General features: G+C 36.0%; 4 protein-coding genes across 8 annotated transcripts; 3 read left to right on the top strand and 1 right to left on the bottom strand.

Annotated features, from left to right (window-relative positions):
* Window positions 1-287: 287 nt before the first annotated feature.
* On the bottom strand, window positions 288-1,352 carry LOC145214495 (charged multivesicular body protein 6-A-like). The gene has a single exon (XM_080083037.1). It carries the CDS (start codon window positions 1,186-1,188, stop codon window positions 577-579), a length of 612 nt encoding a protein of 203 aa, XP_079939163.1. The 5' UTR covers window positions 1,189-1,352; the 3' UTR covers window positions 288-576.
* Window positions 1,353-1,675: 323 nt separating this feature from the next.
* Window positions 1,676-5,399, top strand: LOC145214759 (uncharacterized). Of its 3 annotated transcripts, XM_080083361.1 has the most exons (6): window positions 1,680-1,891; window positions 1,986-2,117; window positions 3,285-3,434; window positions 3,707-3,763; window positions 4,399-4,497; window positions 5,292-5,356. In XM_080083361.1, exons 1-5 carry the CDS (start codon window positions 1,886-1,888, stop codon window positions 4,474-4,476), a joined length of 423 nt encoding a protein of 140 aa, XP_079939487.1. In that variant the 5' UTR covers window positions 1,680-1,885; the 3' UTR covers window positions 4,477-4,497; window positions 5,292-5,356. The 3 variants fall into 3 exon arrangements, with proteins under 3 accessions (XP_079939488.1, XP_079939486.1, XP_079939487.1); XM_080083360.1 differs by lacking the exon at window positions 4,399-4,497 and having other exon boundaries at window positions 1,678-1,891; window positions 5,292-5,399; XM_080083362.1 differs by lacking the exons at window positions 3,707-3,763; window positions 4,399-4,497 and having other exon boundaries at window positions 1,676-1,891; window positions 5,292-5,399.
* Window positions 5,400-5,482: 83 nt separating this feature from the next.
* Window positions 5,483-6,958, top strand: LOC145214758 (nicolin-1-like). Of its 2 annotated transcripts, none has more exons than XM_080083358.1 (4): window positions 5,483-5,668; window positions 5,737-5,835; window positions 5,978-6,141; window positions 6,268-6,958. In XM_080083358.1, exons 1-4 carry the CDS (start codon window positions 5,483-5,485, stop codon window positions 6,479-6,481), a joined length of 663 nt encoding a protein of 220 aa, XP_079939484.1. In that variant the 3' UTR covers window positions 6,482-6,958. The 2 variants fall into 2 exon arrangements, with proteins under 2 accessions (XP_079939484.1, XP_079939483.1); XM_080083357.1 differs by having other exon boundaries at window positions 5,716-5,835.
* Window positions 6,959-9,312: 2,354 nt separating this feature from the next.
* Window positions 9,313-14,968, top strand: LOC145214727 (basic phospholipase A2 vipoxin B chain-like). Of its 2 annotated transcripts, XM_080083314.1 has the most exons (5): window positions 12,140-12,236; window positions 12,772-12,908; window positions 12,974-13,077; window positions 13,397-13,512; window positions 14,356-14,968. In XM_080083314.1, the coding sequence occupies exons 1-5, from the start codon at window positions 12,140-12,142 to the stop codon at window positions 14,496-14,498; spliced, it is 597 nt and encodes a 198-aa protein (XP_079939440.1). In that variant the 3' UTR covers window positions 14,499-14,968. The 2 variants fall into 2 exon arrangements, with proteins under 2 accessions (XP_079939441.1, XP_079939440.1); XM_080083315.1 differs by lacking the exons at window positions 12,140-12,236; window positions 12,974-13,077 and adding an exon at window positions 9,313-9,449.
* The last annotated feature ends 745 nt before the right edge of the window (window positions 14,969-15,713 follow it).

Below are 15,713 nucleotides of genomic sequence, written 5' to 3'. Positions count from 1 at the left end.
CGATATTTGATAATAGCTTTTTTGATGATAAAGGCTCATTTTCATCATTGTTCAGTAAGGTCTTTTGAGGCAACGGTGTAGAACCATCCAAATATTGGAGAGTTTCAGCTAATGATTTTCGTTTAATAGACGATCGTCGTTTCTTTAATGGTAACTCTGATGGTGAATGCGACATGGATGATGATCTTCTGGTTCTGGTTGCAATTGGACTAAAAACAACCGCCTCTTTTTTCTCCATTTCATGTTGCATCATCTTTTTCCAACTTGAATCAAACAACAACTAAGCCCTGGAACAAAATTTAAAATGATTTATGTGAGTTATGTTATATATATACACACATAAATAGTAAAACTGCAATGCTATCTTTGCCAACAAAAAACACAATTAGATTGGGTGACAATAATCTTTAAGGTAGCAAAATACAAATGCTATGAGGAAAGACTCACATACGATATCATTACATACACATGTTTGAATATTCACAAAGATATTGATCTTTGTGGGAATATCATTTTTAGGGTATGTTTCAGTTGTATGGCACAAAATACACATAAATTTATTGTAATAAAGTCAAGTCAGCTTGCAGCCAACATTTCTGCCTGTTTTTGTTTGGGTTCTTTTTGTTTTTGTTCTTCTAGTTCAGCAGTTGGAACATCTGGAAGATTAAGTTCTTTTTGTTCTGTTGTAACTCCAAGGAGTTCATCCAGCTCAGCAAGAACAGATAATTCATCTTCTGGAGTAAGGGAACCGGCTAAAAGATCATCAAGTTCTTGTTGGTATTCAATTCCTTCTTGTGTTTCTTCAAGTATCTTTTCAACATCTTCATATGACATAATTTTATGCATGCTCTTCAGAGATTCATTGCCAGTTTTTAATCCTTCCATAACATTCATTTCCATCTGGGCAAACTCAATATCGTTGGCCATGACTTCCAAGTTATCAATCTGTTGGTCCGTTTGTTTCATTAAAGTTTCCTGTCGTCTCTTCTTTTTTAGGATTAACTTTGCCTTGTCTTTCTCGCCATTTTTGAGGCACTGCTTTGCAAGATCCCGTAACTTTTCTTGCTCCATTTCGATTTTCCTTTGGTACTGTTGGAGTTGATCCCTTTGTTTTTTTAATTCCAAAATCGCTCGATCTTGCTCCGTAATGCGACTGACTGGTTTCTTTTTGGAAAACAAACCACCCATTGTTTTAAAGTTAAGTAAGTAATACAGCCTGCAGTTACAACATTATTGTAATTTGTAATATTCTACTGCTCAAAAATGTTACTTTGTATTGACTATTGACCGCGATGCGTTACGTTGCGTGCGAGTTTAGGCAATAAAATAACCACAAAAAATAAACACAACAATCGCATTTACCGCAAAAACGATGAAAACCAAACGTCGTCGCGCCCAACTGCTCCTCCTGTGGCAAGAACTTTACACTGGATTATGATTTTTTTAAACTTTGTAATTTTTGAACACTAATCTTTAGCATATATTTTCAAAACTGCTTGTATTTATTCGGACAAATTAACGATTACAATCATTACAACAAAATAGTCTTTGGTTACAACAAACATTTTTTGAAAATTTTTTCATTTTATTTTATGTATGAACACAAACTGCAATAAACGTACATATGCGTAACTAAATTACATTAAACAATTTAAAAGTATAAGATGGCACACATTTGTTTTTGTTACAATCCTAAAATACACCAAGAGACCGGTACACTGTCGCTTCCGTTAAAGCATATTCCGTTGGCAGGAAAGCTAATTTTGTATTTGTTTCTGTTGATTGAAGCGGTTCATTACAAAGCTTGTTGCAAATAACATTGGAGAAAATTGAGGTGTTTTTGCAGCTCTATCATCAATGTTTTAACTCTTTCTGGGACTATTTCATGGCTGTAAGTCTTATTTGACTAATGATTTTTTGTGAAAATGTTTTTTAGTGTTATTTACTTTTATATGATTCAAATTGTACATATTTTTTGTTTTTAGCCTATTGTATTTCCTACGACACCTGCCAATCCAAATAGTGGAACCCTAAATCTTCAATCCTGGTTTCTTATTGGAGCTGCTATATATTTGGTGGTGCTTTTAATTCTTGTGATTGTGTGCCAGTGTTTCAAGGTATGGAAACATTTTAAGTTTTATTTTGTGTAACTGCAATTGCAGGATAACTTAAAAGTTCTATAATACATTATTCTCTTTTGGTTCCATTAGCATAACTTCTACATTTCGCACAAAAGCTTAATACTACAATTTTAGAATTATACCCTATACAACACTAGAGATTTTTGAATGAAAGTAGATTTAATTTTTAGTAAAAATATGTATAGGATCCATACAGCATAATGTTCATGTTTTTTCTTCCAAGTAATTTAGTAACCAACAACCTAGCAGTTTAAGACTTTACTTTGAACGTAAAAAATTTAAATGCACATGTGGCCAAGACCTAAACATATTAGATAGACTACATATGATATGTTCAGTATTTTCAGGAAAGCTTGCAAGAAAGTTTAAGTCCATGTTTTCACACTTGCTGTTACTATTGCTGCAGTCTTTCATGTATTTACAGCTGTTCAAGTTGTGTTGATGAGGTAGTTTTTTGTTGTATAAAAAAGCTAGTGAAGTTGTAATAAAAGGTAAAAAGATGGCACATTAAAGAAACACATGTATCAAGATGAAACAGTTTTTTTAGATAATATTGGAGTTACAAGCATATGAAGTTTTCAAGAAAATTCTAAGTTAAAGACTTTAAAGATCTTTTGTTTTTGAGAAAAAATAATTAGATTTTAAATGTCTTTTAGGCAGTTGTTATTCCATTGAAAGCAAGTGTCACCTCATTATACAATCAGGTCAGTCACCAGTAACAAAGCAAGCACATATTTACTTCTACATGATTGGTTTGAAAATGACAATGTGCTTGTTTAAGCAGAAATACTATGTCAGATAAATTGGTGGTGCTATTCTCCAGATCAAATAAATGCCACAAAACCATAAAATATGAAGAAACATAACTGTTATTTGAAATAGGCTATTGCTGCCAGGCATAATGTATAACCAAGTATTGCTCATCCAGCAGTTTTTATCGTAAACAATCGACGTTTCAATGTCCTATACAAGATATGTCATTATCCTGATGAAGGCGTCTTGTATAGGACGTCGAAATGTCGATTGTTTACAATAAAAACTGCTGGATGAGCAATACTTGGTTATATAAATGTTATTTATTAGTACACAATAGCATAATTGGCCCTTGTTATCATAACACAATAATGCCATTGATTTCTTTAGCAAAAGGGATTTTGTGCCGAGTGTTCTTGTTGTGGACCAACAACTGAGACAACTGGTTGCAGTGATTGTTTTATCGCATGTGCCCAGTTTTGCGACTGTAACGTTCCTGATTTGAGATCCTGTTGTGACGCAATCTGTGGTCCAAGAAGGGTGAGTGTTTAAAAGTTGCCACCACAAATAAGTGTAACTATTATCCTAAAAAAGTTTTAGGTTAATATAAAACTGATTAAGAACAAGACTTTCAATGATGTTTATTTTTACAAAACCCTTATCTGGAAATTTAGAAGTAACAAGTAAATAGCTTCTGTTCCAATTTTGGTGTTGTGGTTTGATACACACACTTCAAAAAAACTGATGGTGTGTTGCACCTTTGTCTTCAATAACTTTTTTGGTTAACTTTGTATTTGTGTCTTAATTTTCAGAAGTGTGATATTGGTGACTGCCTTGCTTGTGGCGGTGATTGTTGCGGGGGTTGTGAGGTAATATGTACAATTTTGTGTGTTTTGCTACCTTGTACTATATCTGAACTGCTGTCAAAGTGTTGCAATTGTATACATACTTATTGTATATTGTTGTACTTCTTTAATCAAATCTTCCTTTGCTGCAAAGCAACAGTTGTCAACACGTATAAAAACCCTTAATGATAAGTGATAACTATTTTTCTAGACTAAATGATGCAACTATTTTTCCAAAAAATGCATGATGTATTAACAATACTAGGGAAAACAGTTTGTAGATTAAAAACACATCACTTCCAACAACCGCTGTCGAGAATTATAAAATAGTAAATTATATATAGTTCCCAGTTTACTTAGTATAGGTTGTTTAACATTAAATCTTTGTTGTAATTTAGTATGTTAGGTTGATATCACAAATCACTTTTATTTCCTTTCCTTAAAATGTTGATGCAAATATATGACAGATTTCATTTTATGTATTTAATTGGTGTTGTGCAATACCACTTTTACACCTGACACATATGTAATTGCAACAACTAATGCAATGTAAGCATGATTTTATTGCATTGTGGTCCATTTCCTGATTACCTGGTATGCAATATAAAAGCATGTTTTTAACCAACTTCTTGCTGTCTTTCTACCTAACCGCATTGCAGAACGAAAATCCTGTGTGTACGTGCACATGCCAGACCCCGGAGTGTGACAACTGCTTTTGCTGCCAGGAACAGAGATAAGTTTACACCAATCCACCAAAGGTGCATGCCGACGTTGTAGCGGCGAAACAGTTTTGAAATGCCATTAGTGGGGTTGCCCTAAGTGAAGGGATTTCAATAACTGCCATTGTAATGTGTGTAGATTACAAGCTTGTCATTTGAGAAGAAGTAGTTTTTTTGTACTTAGAAGCAGAAGAGCTATTGGCTTTAGTTGCACTGAAACTCCTTGCTCTCATCTAATCGGATGCAAGTTGAGATGGTTCATGCAGTAGTGATTAATAAGAGCCTTATTGGTGACTTGAGAACCAATAAGCTCCAAAATTACATGATAAATGAATACATTTATTAGACAGCTGCAACTTTTACTCATTTTTAGTTTCCAAGATTTGTATTGTAGTTCTTCAAGTGTGCAATTCTTTTTAGTGGGTTGTGTGTTTTTGCCTTGTTCGCATGCATGTGTGTGTTTCTGCTTTGCATGGAATGCTGCTAACACCAGCTGTGTGATGCTACTAATGTTGTTTTAATTAACTGCTTGGATGCTATGCATGCAATTTATCACAAAAGGTTTGTATGTAACCAGTTTGACAGAAAGTTAGTAGGCTTTTTTTCTAATAAAACTCCTAGTAAAAAAATGAGTTGCACTGAAGTCATTTGGCATTAGTTACAGGTTAAGGCAAAAGCCAAATCATCATCTTTACAATAGCAAAAAAATGTATTGTAAAAATTGTAAAGATTTTTTTCTACATTAAATAAGGCACAAACAAAATGGATAAATTTATTCTGTTGGGATAAATCTTTAATCAGTTTTGTCATTAACTTTTTGGTTTGTTTTGTAGTGTTCTGGTTGCTCATCTTGTCCGGGTTGTCAGTGTCCGAACTGCAATTGCTCCTGCCCAAGTTGCTCCCAGCTCAATTGTTGCTGCTTACAGATTCAGTTTGTATAAACAAGCAGGCCTAAAAAAATACAGTTTGAAACTTACAAGTTGAAATCTAGACTTTCAACTTTTACAAATTGAAAATCGTCACAATGAATGATGCTGAAAGTCCATTGTCATGCACTATCAGGCCGACCAAATATTTGTCAATTGGAGAGAGTATGTTTCATTCTGGCTGCGGTGTTATTGAAATACTGTTTCCCAACATGAGACCAATTGATATTGAAAAAATTAGCTTTGTCAACAATTACACTGCTGCTTTGTCCATTAAAATGAAGGTATTTTTGGAGCTAAATAATCTTTCATGTAGTTTTACTGTTAACAGTTTCTGTTATATTATGCCCAGATTGCAAAGTCGGCGTCAAATCAAACAGGGCATACTTGGGTAACTGGACTGAAAAACTATCAACTGATGCCCAAGCCCCATTGTGAAACAGGCAGTCAAGTATGTAAAGTGCACAAAAGCCAAATAGAAAGTAGATGTTAACATCAAAAATAAGATTGCTTTTAAAGCTAATAGCTAGAGTTACAATACATTATGAAATCACTTTGCAAGAATGCCTATATTATTTAGTAACATATTTTAGAGCTATTTCCATTTGATGTCATCGGATTTTTGCAAACAACCAAATGAAGTTTGTGCCTTACGATTTATCCTGCGACAGCCCTCTCCAAACTGGAAAACTTTTACTTTGGAAGAAATATATGTCCATGCTAAGAAAACAAAGGACCCAACAAATGAAAATCCAAAGTATGTTACTTTTTTATTTACATTTGAGTCATATGTGTAAAAATTTGTTTCAAGTTTTTTTGTATTGTCTGAGTGAAACTAACTATGTAACTGTACTAAATTTGTCATCTTAAATCTATGTACCAGATGGCTTGAAAGTGTGGAAAACTTGTCAGCAAGTGAGATGAAACCAAGGGATCAGGCAGAATTGAAAGGACTTCCAGACACTGAACAGGTTTCAGAAAAAATGCAAGAAATTCTTCAACTTGCTGAAAAAACTGTTCTATCTGCCCCAAATGTTGAACTTGGAAGATTCGACATAGATGGGTCATATGAAATCAATTTACTGTCGTATACTTGATAGAGCAACAAAATTGGATTTTGTTCACATTTTTAACTAGTTTCAATTAATTTTGGGTTGGAAATATCCTCTTTAACTAGAGAGTTTTGTTGTTGTATCATTAAAAATGTTTAAGTGCACAAAACATGTAAAACAACATTTGTCCCCCCACAAAAAATGCTTCGTTTCATTTACCATCATAATTTTGGTTTTGTTGTTGTACAACGTCCGTTAGAGTTTTATTTTTTTAGATCTTTTTTACCGTGTACTGTATAAATAAAGTGTCATTAACTTTTTGTGCTTTAAATGTGCTTTTTTACAGTGAAACGTTTTGTTTAATATTGGTTTTGTACATTTAGAGAGTGCTATTCAAATGCCAAATTTTATACCGTTTCTTATGTTCATGGCTCGGTAACCAGTAATTTTCCAACCCAGAACCAGAACGGGTTGCCGTCGTCACTGTGCTGTGTTCGCAAATAAAAGCTTTGTATTCTCGAATCTCCCTTATGACGCCACAGTCGTTTGTCTCGCGTTCTTTTGTGCGTCCAAATCATTGAGGTGTGGAAATCGTTGAGGCACAAAGATAAGCTATTTGGTCTCGAGGGTTGGGCTAAATAAGTTCCACAAGTCTTAGTTTGTCTGGTAAATCAGTATTTTTAGGAAAATCAGGTGAACAACTTGTTGATTACTTTGTGTCAGGATAACAATTGATTTTTGTATTGTACATTGATCATCTTAGAACTTGTTTTTGAAAAAGTACAATGGTTTGTTTGACTTTACTGAAACAGGGAAACAGTTATCGCCAGAAGTACAGTTGAAAAAGCGATTGTCCAGTTAATATCACAGATATTGTCTTAACCAATTCGAAATACTTGGCCACCACCTAAAGCTATTTCACAGGGATAAGAAGTACAGCCAGAAAACCCTTAATAAGAAAAGTCTCAGGAGCACAACACAGTTTACCCGATTTAAAGTAACCACTGATATGAAGAAAAGCTACCTTAGAGCTTAATCCACAGTAGGATATGCAAAACATGATGCTATACGCAAGACTAACACCGATCTGTAGAAAAGGCAAAGGCGATTGGAAAAATATGATTTTTCTACCAAAATAAAACCAACGATTTTTCGAGAAGATAGTTTTCGTTTACTCATTCCCGGAAAAAAGATAATACCCAAAAATTAATCTTCTCCAACTAACTAGCTACCTTACTGTACTAGTTACGTTGAATAGTGTCTTGTTTTGTCTGATAGGCTTAACAAGATTACGTTATACTCGTTTCATTTCAAGTCAAACATCAGACGAACAACCATTGTCATTTTTTAAAGGAACTAAGTGTAAAACGTGCGGTATGGCTCTGGCAGCTTTGCTCATAAGCAACACCACTACAATTAACTCTTTGTTTATGCCTTTCCGGAAACATGCTGCGTCATATACTATAGTTGACTGTTGTCATAGGCTGATAAGTTACATGACGTAGGCTAATAGTGTTTTCGTTTCCTGTAGACTGTAGAAGCTAAACAGGCAGAAGTTAAGTTAGGGTTAGCAGGTAGGCAGGGCTAATGGAATGAAATAAGGCTTTTTAGTTGTAGAATCCAAAAAAAGTCAAAAATCATGTGTCTAGGTAGGCTATAATCATCCAGAGAATAACATTTGCCAATAAGTGTGAACGATTGTCTGTGTAACTTGGTCTGCTGTTAGATATGTCAAAGTGTGGCCACAAAACACCTTTGAATCCTTTCTTACCGTTGTGTGTGGTACACACACACATCTATCACAAAAGCGATTTTAGTGGTAAAATACTAATAGACAAGCGGCTATAGACAGCACTGAGCTGCAGTAAAACAAGAACTTTACAGCGATGAACTGTGGGTGTGCTGGCTGGGTTTTATGTAAACGCAATATCTTCAAACCTTTCAAAAATCTACATTAGAGTATGCAATCTATTCTAAAATACACAATTTACTTCACTAGTTGTAATTGGTTTGTGTGTTTTACAGTAGATTGTGTATTTTTTATTTAGGCGGTATGTAAGCCAGGAAAATAACAAATTCGGTGACCGGAACAGATGGCATATTGGCATGAAGCCTAGTTATTAAACTAATTTGGCATTTTATTAGAACAGATTTCGTGATTTGCATGGTTTCAATTAAATATTTTCGATTGGATCTATAGCAAATATATAGGCTAAGCTTTTATTTGTGTGTGGGGTCAAGTTTATAATTAAGTGCACAATTAAACTTTTGAACATTAAACCTGTTTTTTTTTGAATGATAAAACATAAACCTTATCTGGTAACGTCTGTGCCACCTACCTAGTTTAACACAAATCTCCGAAGTCAGCGGTATTGTACAGGATTTATAACATGTAGGCGATTAATCAAGGACTCCTCTAAAATACGCAATCTACGCAAACTACGCAATCTACTAGAAAAACTAATGAAAATGTTGACGGTTAGGGCTTTCAGGGTCTGGGTGAGGGTTTATAATAAAAATAACACTATAATTTAATTTTAGATACCCATTTTGGGCTTAATATTCTTATGTGTGTTATGGGTGGTACTAAACACCGTATGGTACCGCATGCTCACACTTGTAGAAAAATTGAGCCTAAAAGAGTTTTTGACATTGAATTATAAAGTTATTTGCATTATAAACCCTCACCCAGACCCTATAATAGCCCTAACCGTTAACATCTTCATTAGTTTTACTAGTAGTTTGCGTAGTTTGCGTAGTTTGCGTAGTTTGCGTAGTTTGCGTAGTTTGCGTAGATTGCGTATTTTAGAGGAGTCCATTAATCAAGCGTGATTTAAACTAAAGTTCTAAACATACTGTGCCCATTTTTTAAGGTTGTTAGGCCACCATGGATTGGCAAAAATGTGTGGCGATAGTATTGGTGTTTTGTGCTGTGCTGCATACATCACAAACTTGTCTGGACTTCATGAATCCGAAAGATAGGCTACCACAGGAAGGAGATCCAGATGACATGGTAAGGCGTTACAGGAATTGTTCCTTATACTTTAGTAAGGGCTTATGCCCAGGACTGAATTAGTCATTAAGCAGAGTGAACACGTGCTTTGGCTGTCAAGCGAGCAGGGACACAACAGAAACTTTTAGAGTCAGATTTAGAATGGTGTTTTAGTTTTAACGTAATACCTTTTCGGTGTTTTGTGTATACTGAGGCAAATATTGCAATTAGGAGGGGCGTATATCCCCTAGAACTCAAATTCGTCTTTCTTGAGCTGGAACACAAACCATTGCACCACAAAGTTTTTAAGGGCATGTGGAGTAGTGGTGTCAACCGCGCCGCGTGAGCGGCCGCGCAATTTTTTTAGGTAATTTTTTATGCGCGGCCGCGGCATTAATAAATTTTTATGCAGCGTCAATGCCGCACGCCGCGCAACTTGTGTAATTACTTTTGCTTTAAAAAGGTCCTCAACTTTTATGTACACAGGTTTGATACGTTTTTCTGTCATGATTAAGCAGAGCTATTGTGAAATAACAATTGGCTGTATGCCTTTAGAATTTTAGAGTAAACGTAAACGTTAAATTAGGGTTGTTCGAATTTTTTGTTATCAACAACATGAACACAGCGCAAGTCAAAAAAAGTTTGGAGGCAGGCGAGCTCTGTATTATAAAAAAATGCGGAAAATCCAGCATTTGGAACACTTTTGGCATAGTGGCAGAGAAGGCAGGAGCAGAATCTTCGGCTTCCAAACAACTTCCGATGGTAGCATGCAGACAGTGCTTGAAGTGTTTCAAGTATATTAGCCACACGACAGGCACAACCCACTTAGCCAGACATGTGGAACAAGGTTGCAGCAATGAAAGTTGCAAGCAGCTTAAACTCAGTTTTCCTAAAGTAAAATTACCAACACAGGCTAGAAACGACGTTATTAAAGGTGCAGCAGATCTTGTGGTTAAAGATCTCAGACCATTTTCATGTGTAAATGGGCGTGGAATGAAGAACTTTGCACAGACTTTAATCAATGTAGGCGCAAAATATGGACAGGTGAATGTTTCAGATGTTTTGCCTTCAAGAAATACCATCAGCAAGTATGTAAAAGAGTCAGCAGCAGAGGAAAGAGGTAATTTGATTGCAAAATTAAAGCGGGCTATACATTGCAATGGAGGAGTCGGCATGACTGTTGATTTATGGACAGATAGCCATAAAAAACAAAGCTATATGTCATGTACTGCACAGTGGATCGAAGAGGGATCTGTTAGACAAAGTGCCATATTTTGTGAGCAATTTTCTCCATCTTTTAAATCTGCAGATAATATTAGAAACGAATTGGTAAGAAGCTTAATAAAGTATGGTTTTACAATGGAGTTGATGAAATCAGTTACTTTTGTGTCTGATAGAGGAGCAAATGTAAAAAAGGCATTAGAGGTTTTTAACTGGCTACCATGCTGCTGCCATATTTTAAACACTGTATTGTATCATGTCTTTAGAATAAAACCTGCAAGTATTCTGTGCAATGATAATGAGGAGAATGAAGAAACTTTACTGTATGATGAAACCTATTATAGTCAAATAAGTTCTGTTGTGAAACTGCTCACAGAAGTGAAAGATTTAGTTACTTACTTAAAACGGAGCGGCCTTGCTTGTATGCTGACTAGTTCAGTTATACAGGAGTGTGAAACAAGATGGAACACAAAACTTGCAGTTCTAATCAGTGTAAACAAGGTGTTTGATGAAATAGAAACTCTTTTGATTGAGAAAGGCCAACAATCTCGACTTGAAAATATTGACATTGTATTAATGAATGAACTTATTAATTTTCTTTTGCCTTTCAAACAAGTATCGGAAGCAATGGAAGGTGACAAGTATCCTACCATACATGGTGTGCTTTTGTGGAAAAAAAAATTACTGGACCACTGTAAAACACTGCCAACTAATACTATAGTGTTGAAAATGTTAAAATTAAAATGCACTCAATTGATTAAGAGCAAATGGCCAAGTCTTGACACCTATAAGATTGCCCTTTTTCTATTTCCTAAGTTTAAAAGTTTGTCAGTTCTACCTGTGGAATGTGCAGTGGAAGTCCCAAATTTAGTAAGGGAAAAATTGGATGTGAATCAATCTTCTTCTAACAGTGGTTTTCAGCCCATGCTGTCATCTGACCATACCTATCAAAATGTTACACAAAAAAAGAGAAAGTTTGACTTTGCATTAGATTTTAATGACTATGCTGATACTCCAAATACTGAACAAACTTATGATGAGGTTACAAAATATATCCATGCTGACTTTTCTTCTGAGTGCACAACAGGTGCAAATCATTTAGGAGGTTTTGATGTAATTAAATTTTGGAACCAGCAAAGTTCATTGTTTCCTAAGCTTGCAAAGTTTGCAAAAAGTGTTCTTTCAACACCTTGCTCATCTGCTTCTTCAGAAAGGGTGTTTTCATGTGCTGCGAGAGTGTATGAAGAAAGGCGGAATCAGTTGCACCCAGAATCAATTAATGCAATTGTGTTTTTAAATAGTTTTTTGAAGGAGTAGTGGTTTATTTTAAGATTGTTGGTTTGTTATTTGTTGTTTAAAGAATTTATGACTTTGTTACGTTGTTGCTGTTTGACTATTTCATGCAAAGTAGTTGATTTTTTAGATAACATTAATACATGTTTAATGTTGCATGTTTTGCATTACAGGTTTAGGAACTGATGTAGGGGTTTATGATACAATATTATATGCGGTGCGGTGCAGTGTCAACAAAACTTTTGATAAGGGTTGCAGCTTCGGTGCGGTTTGCGAACAGCTTGGAATTTTGCGGTGCGAACAAAATTTAAAAAAACTCTGTCCGCGACATCACTAAATTGTGGAGTCAAACGGAACATTTTGCTTAATAAAAAAAGATATGCTGTAGACAGAATTGCGTGTACTAACTGCTATTAATTGCCGGATTAAAAGAAACACTGTTGCCAACTACTAACACAGGAGCTCACAAGACGCCCGGTTTGGGAATTTCCGGTAGGTGGCGCAACGGAGCATAGGTGAGCATGTTGCAAATTGCTGTATTATTGTCACCAAAAACGTCTATGCTCCGTTGCTCCACCTACCGGAAAGTTCCGAACCGGGCGTCCTGTGAGTTCCTGTGTTAGTAGCTCTGCAAGACACTGTGGCTTCAAAGCGGCTTAATACGCTTAAGCATAACCTTCAAAAGTTTTTAACATGAAGTCAGTGAGAAATCTAATATTGATTTTAACGCCATCACGACAAGGGCACTTTTTAAAATTCGGAAATTAGAATCAACAAAGTAGCAGGTTTCAATATAGAAAAACAATGACGAAAACTTGCTACTTTGCAGGTTTACCATGGACAGATCGTGGAACTGTTGGGAGCAGAAGCCCAGCTGAATGTGTCAGAGTTAGTGCACAAATTCTTTATGTACGGCTGTTACTGTGGACAAGGAGGACTAGGAAAACCCAGAGACAACTTAGACAGGTGGGCTACCTATTAATATAAAAACGTATCGTACTAACATTATTTTATTTGACGTTTTTTTAAAGACAATTCCGAAAAAACCCAAGCTTTCCTTGCAGACATTGCCGACTGTTGTGATAGAAAGGTGTTTTGTGTGGTTGATAAAAAAGAGTGTGGTCATTCCAGAGTTGTAAGTCGGTCCGAGTTCGGGTTCTGATTGCGGGACTTAACCTAATGTTAAAACAGCCCTAAAACGCCTTATTTGGGCCCACATCTATTTTTGTCATGTGTGTATGTCTTTATTGTAGGTTTGTCAAACTTTGGGGTCATAACGAGCTTCGTAAAAAACAAAAACGATTTGGGTTCGGGTCGGGCTTCCGGCTTTTACTTTTGGGTTTGAGCCAGGTTTCGGGCTCGAATTTCGGTCCCGTTGTAAACTCTGGATCACGCGTAGGCCCAAATAGACATTAGTTAATGTCTTCATGCTTTATCTTTTCTTTTGGAATTAGATGCTGTCAAGTTCACGATGAATGCTACGACCAAATAGAAGGAGGCTTCAACTTTGGCGTCTACATGATGTCCTACAGCTACAAATTTTTAATGGACAAGCACGAGGGATATTGCCGTAAGATATAAAAAAAACTTTTGTACTTGATATATCTAGTCTTGATCTTCAATTAAAAAAACACGTGGCAAAAATGAAGAGGTCAATCTCATGTTTTATGGTTTAGAGTAGTAGTTCTTAACGGGAGCGCCAGCGCCTACCTAAGGTCGTTTGCTATCATAAAGCTGTTGAGACGAAATAAAACGACTGAGTCTTTTTTGTCATACAGCGACCGGTAAAAGTAAATTTGATTGGTGTTCACTGTATTGGTACTTTATTTTGCTCGGGATTTCAATGATGATGTCACAACAATGCATTTTGCGAAAATAACACTGTCTTATTTATCGGGCCTTGTCCGCGCTTCAAGAGCAAAATTTACAGGCAGCAATAGATTTGTGCTTGGCCGAACCGAGTCAGAACACGAGTACTCGGTACCACGGCGCTCGATCGCATTAACTAAGCTGAGCGTTAGACTTACTGCGAAACCTTAATACGAATTGATTACTGCAAAACCGTACTACGAATTGCCTATTAGTTATTACACGAACAAGTTGGTTGACATCACGGTTGAACGTGTGGTTTGTTTATTGCTCACGTACGGAAGTAGGGCCTCAATAGTGATATAATAGTGCCTATGTCCCCATCCATTTATGTCCCCATACATTTTTTGAGTATGTCCCTATACATTTACACACGAGTAACATTTTTTTTCTGTGTTAGCTCTGAAAGGTTTGCTGACAACAACAACAACAACAACCTTTTTTTCACTTTATTACGTTATGATAGCATACTAAATACCCCAGGCGTATCCCAGTGCCCATATGCGCACTCACAAGAGTATTAATGCTAGTTTCATGTTTGCAGTTGCAGTTAAGAACAACCAGAAAGAACAGGACAAATGTATATGTGACTTAAGGCTGGGAGATTGTCTGTTTCACCATAAAAAAGAATACAATGCAAAGTATCGGTTGATGCCCAAAGATAAATCCTGTAACAATCCACCTTAAGCGTCACCTTTTCCGAGCAAATCTGTTTGCATGTGTACATAGGCATGATTACAATGTGCTGCATGTTTTCCGAAATAATGACATTTAGTTTGCACTTATCCATTTTTCGACACCTCTGTGTACATTTTTGATGGCTAACAAAACGTCTTGTATCCAGTTTAAGTTCAATTGTACAAACGCTACACCACGATCTTTGTGCCCACATGCTCATTTATATCGTTAAATGCCGCTTTATAGCATACTAATACTGTATAAACGCGCATCTAAACTTGGGCGCTAGACTTTTATCCCGAATGTTTGAAATGTGAACTCCAGGCGTTGCGGGTTCGAATCCCGTAACGAAATCCAAAAGGAAATTCATTTGTTAAAAGTTTTGATCTTGCCCCATGTGAGGTTACAAATTAGTTTCTTTACTTGTAGCATGCACCTTTTCCTTTGTAAAAGAAAAACTGATTGTAAATGCTAATAAAGAGTGATCTTTGAAAATGTGTTACTTTGTTTAAGGTTTCCTGGGCATTGAAGTACATAAAATTACGTTGGTAGGCAAAAAGGCTTCCTAGTTTAAAAACTGGTGCTGAGGAGCATGTGAAGAAAAATGTTGAAAGAACCTGGTCTATGTCTGCTTTACAGTCAAAAGTATCGTCACCTTAGGATAGAACCTAAGGTGAATCTAGGTGTACTTTCTCCCAATAGCTACCTACAATGTCCACCAGATGGTGGTGTAACCAATGTGCGGTACCGGGGCCCATTAGCGTTTAAAGAGGGGGGCAGGAACTTGGCCGAATGGTCTGGCGCGCCTGACCCATATACGGACATAAAAAAAACCTTGATCGGGATTCTTTCCCGGGAGTTTCCTGGGTTCGAACCCCGTGAAAAAAAAAAGTTTAAAGAGGGCCCATGAATATTAAAGTCGAAAATTTAATTCAGCAATTATGCATGTGTCTATTTTTGTTCGTGTAAATTTAAAAATATTGGTGCTAATTGTTGTGTATCGCAATACCATTTTTTGCACAAATGTAGGCATATCTAGATATAAGCAATGTTAAAAAGGAGTCAGAAAGTATTTAATACCAGCACACTTTTGTCTTTTTAAGCAGCCTGGTTAACTTATTGTTATATGTATTAGGTTGCTACCAATTAGCAAAATGGATTAGCCTAAAATTGAACCGTATACAAAAAGTAACAAGCCGTCATGCTGTTTTGACCAACGGAAAC

Source organism: Phallusia mammillata, chromosome 2 (assembly GCF_965637545.1).
Source record: "Phallusia mammillata chromosome 2, kaPhaMamm4.hap1.1, whole genome shotgun sequence".
NCBI classification, from domain to species: domain Eukaryota; kingdom Metazoa; phylum Chordata; class Ascidiacea; order Phlebobranchia; family Ascidiidae; genus Phallusia; species Phallusia mammillata.
This window is presented reverse-complemented; position numbering and strand designations above follow the sequence as displayed.